Raw genomic sequence first — 5,589 nt, 5'->3', positions numbered from 1 at the left:
ATCGACGGATTTTCATAGGGATTTGTTTATTAGGTTACTTAGATAGACTCTTAAGATGAATGCACACATTGCGCGCTGCAGAGTGATGGTGTCATTCGATATCCATCGCCATGATCAATGGCAGAAGCAAGGAACAAAATTAGATACTTGATTGATTATGTTTTCCTGGGGGTTGGCTCGCTCTGCGTTCACGTTTTAGACCCTCTCTCCGCACGGCCCACTCCTATTTCTCCGTCCTCTTATACCTCATTGGATGAATGGAGGTTGTTTTCGCCTTTCGATTGGCTGTTGCGCACTTCACTCAACTAGGGCTCAGTTTATTTACAGTGTGTGTGCTGAGGTCGAACGGTATTCTGCTGTAGGGCTGCAACAACTGACAATTGAGCACTTTACCCTCATGAAACAAAGCGAGAACGGAACCACAATTTAAATATACCTGAAACACAAGATCGCACTGAAGACACATTATGAGGCACGCAACTGCAGCAACAGAAACCATGGAAAATAATTCATTTACAGTAACATACTTATATAAAATATGCACTCATTGTGAACGGTTAAGCAAAAAGGTAAGAGAAAAGGAAAATAAGTGGCAAATGTTTTTGACAGTGAATGCATGTTTTTAAAACTCCGTGCACCGTCGTTGTGGAATTTTAAATTATTCATTTTTGACAAGTTCACGTCCCTTTAGACACTTTGTTTTGTGGCTGCGAGCGAAGGAACTGCAGTGCAGTCTTTTCTTTTGTGTCCAACCTTGTTTACGCGTTTGAGGAGTTAGCGTTGCTTGTCAACGCTTTACATTTCTTCTCCTGCTTTGTCATCATATTGTCAACTCTGCTATTTCGTATATGCTCTTAGCAACACTTTTCGCTTGGTGTCTTTGAATGCAAGACCGTGTTGTCGCTATCGAGCAATCTTTGGCCCCGAGTTCTTCTAAGACTAGGTAATTCATTCTACTACTTCATTGCTCTGCGCAGAGGGACAGGAGCTATCTATGGAGCCCCCAGGGAACATGCGATCAGCGACTTCTTAAGTTGGCTGTTTTAATGTGATGTCAATCGTGTCTTGAATTTGTTCCTTTAATAACATCATTTGACTATGCAAACCTTTAAGAATAATTGTCAAATAATGTATTCATTAGGGTATTAAATGTGTTTCAAACTACAAGTGGTTTTAAATAGCAGCCGCACGCATGATACATTGTATCTATCAAGTGTTTGATTTGTGTATTTTGACACTTGTCGCATTTCTAGAGACTACTGTTATGGCAGCTTGCTACAGCGAAATTGTGAACAAAATGAGTTGGATTTCTCTTTTGCATAGGCTGTGCATGCAATGCTCCAACCTGACTGTAGAGTGAATATGTGATCTAGTGGAGAGAGTGAGAGATGTCTTGCAGAAGGCCGTATAATATTACTCAGTCAGGGCTCGCAGCCAAAATGGTACTAAACAGCATTTAGGGTTTTCGCATGATGTTGCATTTGGTTCTTGCAGAACAATGTGTTTCTGTACTCTTAACTTGTAGGACGTAGGAGTTCGGATCCCAAGACCACTGGGAAATGGACCAAGTAGATTTATCCCTGAAAAAGAGGTAAGGAGAACAACTTCATTTACACCACAGGATTTTCTATACTTGTGAAAATGATTACACCTTTTAACTTACCTTTACAATACATTAAAATGCCATATTATATCAATATGTGATTGAGAGTAAAAATGTATTCACTGGCTCTGTGGCACCAGATACTTCAAGTCAGTAAAGTAGATCCGAGGGTGCAATCGATATTTGAGGACGCATTTGCTGCACTGGGTCGTCTTGACAACATCTCCTTGGTGATGGGCTTCCACCCACAGTACCTGGAGAGTTTCCTGAGAACACAGCACTACCTACTGCAGATGGATGGGCCCTTATCCCTGCACTACCGCCACTACATAGGCATCATGGTGAGGCCCCTTAAGCCCTACTCTAAACTCTGCAGTGGCTTTACCATGGTAGTGTAGAGTCACTTGGACAGTCTCGCAACTCTCTCCTTCCCCCGCTTCCCTCCCAGGCTGCGGCCAGACACCAGTGCTCCTACCTGGTCAACCTCCACGTCAACGACTTCCTCCAGGTGGGAGGGGACCCCAAGTGGCTGAATGGCCTGGACGGAGCCCCACAGAAGCTGCAGGCTCTTGGGGAGCTCAACAAGATCCTGGCCCACCGGCCCTGGCTTCTTACCAAGGCACACATTGAGGTAGGCAGCTGGGGCTGGACCTGTGACACACACACACACACACACACACACACACACACACACACACACACACACACACAGGACTGGACAAAGGGATAGGTTAGGGTTATGTAACAGACTGAGATCATGGGTGGCGGCACACCGGAGTTATGCGGCTGTTACTTGGCAGGGTTAGTTATATGAAAGCGGGAGGAATGGGCAGAGATGAAATGGAAGGTATGGGTAGAGAGAATAGAACAAATGGAAGGGTAGAAATTGAGAGACAGGAAAATAAGATTCCATCCAAAGGAAACTACTGATTGACTGACACTTCAACTCTCTGGTCTCCCCAGCACCTGCTGAAGGCTGAAGAACACAGCTGGTCCCTGGCTGAGCTGATCCATGCTGTGGTGCTCCTCACACACTACCACTCCCTGGCGTCCTTTACCTTCGGCTGTGGCATCACCCCTGAGATCCACAGTGATGGTGGGCACACCTTCAGATCTCTCTCCCTCAGCCAGTACTGTGTCTGCGACATCGCCAATGGCAATGGGCACGGCAACGACCTGGAGGAAAGGAGAGGCAGCCATCAGGTGTGAGGATGGTGCATTTGTGTGTGTGTGTGTGTGTGTGTGTGTGTGTGAGAAAGTGAAGCTGAGAGTTTGTTAGTTACTGGCTTTGACAAAGATGTGGTTGTGAGTTGAGTGGCTCTTGTGGTTGTGGTCACCCTATGTATGCCCTGACCCAGAACGTGTTTGTGTTCCTGTCTAGGTGTCTGGTGAGGTGGAGGTGCTGATGGAGAGAATGAGGCAGCTGCAGGAGTGTCGTGATGAAGAGGAAGCCAGTCAGGAGGAGATGGCCACACGCTTCGAGAGGGAGAAGACCGAGAGCATGCTGGTGGCCACGGCAGAGGACGAGGAGTGTGTGCAGTCAAGAGACGTGTCCAGGCACTTTGAAGACCCCAGCTACGGCTACAAGGACTTTTCCAGGAGAGGAGAACATGTACCCACCTTCAGAGTGCAGGTATATAACGCTCACACACACAACTTCACTTACGGAGAAACAGAGAGGGATGGAAAGAGGCATTTGAAAGGAGAAAGTGAAGTGGTTTCTCAATATCTTCAAGTGCAACATTTTCTAAATGTAATCTATCTGATTGACCAATTGATATCCAGACATTGTGATTAGCGCTTTCCTCTTTTCTCCTCTCTTCTGCAGGACTACAGTTGGGAGGACCACGGCTACTCCCTTGTGAACCGTCTGTACCCTGATGTTGGTCAGCTGCTGGATGAGAAGTTCCAGATGGCCTACAACCTGACCTACAACACCATGGCCATGCACAAAGACGTGGACACCTCCATGCTCCGCAGGGCTATCTGGAACTACATCCACTGCATGTTCGGCATCAGGTACGCCACTCACTGGCACAATACAAATTGATTTATTCCAAGATGACATATGCTAGATTCAATGAAAACATTAATATTATATGTTTTAATACATTGACAAAGTGCATTCATTTTGGGCAGTCATGTACTTCAGTAAAGAAATAACTGTATTCATCAGGAGCTGTAACAGATCTCCCTCTGTGTGTGTGTGTGTGTGTGTGTGTGTGTGTGTGTGTGTGTGTGTGTCTCAGGTATGATGACTATGACTATGGGGAGATTAACCAGCTGTTAGACCGCAGCTTTAAGGTCTACATTAAGACCATGGTGTGCAGCCCGGAGAAAACCACCAAACGAATGTATGAGAGCTTCTGGAGGCAGTTCCAGCACTCCGAGAAGGTGAAGGAACAACTTATTTTACTTATTTGTCCTTGGGTTTCTATTGGTAGCATTTAAAGTTTCTCATAGCTCTTGAGCTGAGTGACTGGAGCCGTGTTGTAACGCTTCATTTCCCTTTCCCAGGTCCATGTAAATCTGCTTCTTATGGAAGCGCGCATGCAGGCAGAACTGCTCTACGCTCTGAGAGCGATCACCTGCTACATGACATGAAGTGCTTTTGGCATTTATCGTTGTATTTTACTGTCGTTGTTGCTCTCGTTGGACACCTTTTTATAATAAAAAAAAACCAATGGGGGGGGGGGGAAATAGAAAATGGGAAGGGACAGAAAGGAGCCCCGCTCGTCATGACGAAGCTCGTCCTTGTGATGGATGGAATGTAGAAAGATGAATGGAACAAAAGCGAGAGAATGGGGGTTAGGGAGCAAAAGAAATGACTGCAAAAAATAATAATCTGAACCCATTTGTGGAAAGATGAGCTTTGTTGGTCCTCTTTGCTCGCATTGCCAAAACTCACCATGAGGGGGCAGCCTAGAGAAGACTCCCTCTGTCAGGAGTGTGTGGCCAACCTTCCAGTATTCCAATACATCTCAGTGGATGATGTCACTGAAATCTCCTTATAGTGTGAAAAACCCACAGCAATTCTCCAGAAAGAAGAGCAGTACACCAGTCTACACTCAATGTAATCATAGTTTTTTTTGGGGGGGGGGTTGTATTAAGAGAAGTTATCATGGGGTTGATGATATTGCTGTAACTGAAGGTTATGAAATCATTATTTGGGCTGTGTGATAGTGTGCCTGATTTTTATATCAGACGGCAGTGTTCAGAGGTGCTGCCTGATACTGCTGCTTCTGTAAGCATGGGGTCATATTGACCCCACACCCTAACCATCCTAAACTGTTTGTGTAAGCTAACCCAAGGAGTGTGTGTGTGTGAGAAAGGTGTTGGGGGAAAAACAAAAAAAAGAACACTGTCTGAGACCTATTCAGTTTGATTGTAAATATGAGAGGCTCTCTGTGACAAGTATTGTGTGTGTGTGACTCCGTGTGTTTTATAAAAAATGTTGGGATTTCAAGTGTAAAAAAAAAAAAAAAAAGGCGAGGCACTCTTTGTGTGGTGACTGTTATATCGATCTTTTGTTTCTGTTAGAAGCTTTGTCCTGTAAGGAAAAAAGACAAGCTAAAAATAAAGTAAAAAAAAAAAAAAAACTGGTCTTCTAGGGGATTAGCTTCCGGTTGTCATAAAGATGACCTGTCTGTCTTCCACATTCACCCTTTGACCCTGGCCTGGTCATCCTAACACCTTCAAAGCTTTGGATTGTGAGTTTTACCAGTACATGCCTCTTCTGTTTTCTCTATCACATTAAGAAGTGCTCTTTGGCAAGCAAGCAGAATGACTCTTTATTTCTCTGGGTCGCTTGGCTTCCCTTCGTAGGGAGCCTGGTTGGTCCTGGACCCACGCTATGCTTGTTTCCTCTGTGGAAGCCTAACCAGTGCAAAAGCAGCCCTTTTATTTTTTTTAAGAAGATGGCAGACCCTCCACTGTTTTTATTTCTGTTGACTGAAAACAAGTGAAGTACTGCATTCTTCTGAGGG

At 45.0% G+C, this 5,589-nt stretch overlaps 1 protein-coding gene across 2 annotated transcripts; it reads left to right on the top strand.

Moving 5' to 3' along the window:
* The first annotated feature begins 365 nt into the window (after positions 1 to 365).
* Positions 366 to 5,155, top strand: LOC120024154 (sestrin-1-like). Of its 2 annotated transcripts, none has more exons than XM_038968314.1 (9): positions 366 to 569; positions 1,526 to 1,591; positions 1,855 to 1,944; positions 2,052 to 2,234; positions 2,567 to 2,806; positions 2,985 to 3,236; positions 3,432 to 3,622; positions 3,853 to 3,997; positions 4,121 to 5,155. In XM_038968314.1, the coding sequence occupies exons 1-9, from the start codon at positions 468 to 470 to the stop codon at positions 4,205 to 4,207; spliced, it is 1,356 nt and encodes a 451-aa protein (XP_038824242.1). In that variant the 5' UTR covers positions 366 to 467; the 3' UTR covers positions 4,208 to 5,155. The 2 variants fall into 2 exon arrangements, with proteins under 2 accessions (XP_038824242.1, XP_038824241.1); XM_038968313.1 differs by having other exon boundaries at positions 1,744 to 1,944.
* The last annotated feature ends 434 nt before the right edge of the window (positions 5,156 to 5,589 follow it).

The sequence above is a fragment of the Salvelinus namaycush genome, chromosome 29, assembly GCF_016432855.1.
Source record: "Salvelinus namaycush isolate Seneca chromosome 29, SaNama_1.0, whole genome shotgun sequence".
Classification (NCBI taxonomy): domain Eukaryota; kingdom Metazoa; phylum Chordata; class Actinopteri; order Salmoniformes; family Salmonidae; genus Salvelinus; species Salvelinus namaycush.
This window is presented reverse-complemented; position numbering and strand designations above follow the sequence as displayed.

What these genes read in the sequence shown, in the direction of transcription:
- LOC120024154 (XM_038968313.1), top strand. Translation starts at nt 468, where the DNA reads ATGAGGCACGCAACTGCAGCAACAGAAACCATGGAAAATAATTCATTT. An exon ending in GCCACTACATAGGCATCATG is followed by an intron (nt 1,945 to 2,051) that starts GTGAGGCCCCTT and finishes CTTCCCTCCCAG; the next exon opens with GCTGCGGCCAGACACCAGTG. An exon ending in AGTTCCAGCACTCCGAGAAG is followed by an intron (nt 3,998 to 4,120) that starts GTGAAGGAACAA and finishes TCCCTTTCCCAG; the next exon opens with GTCCATGTAAATCTGCTTCT.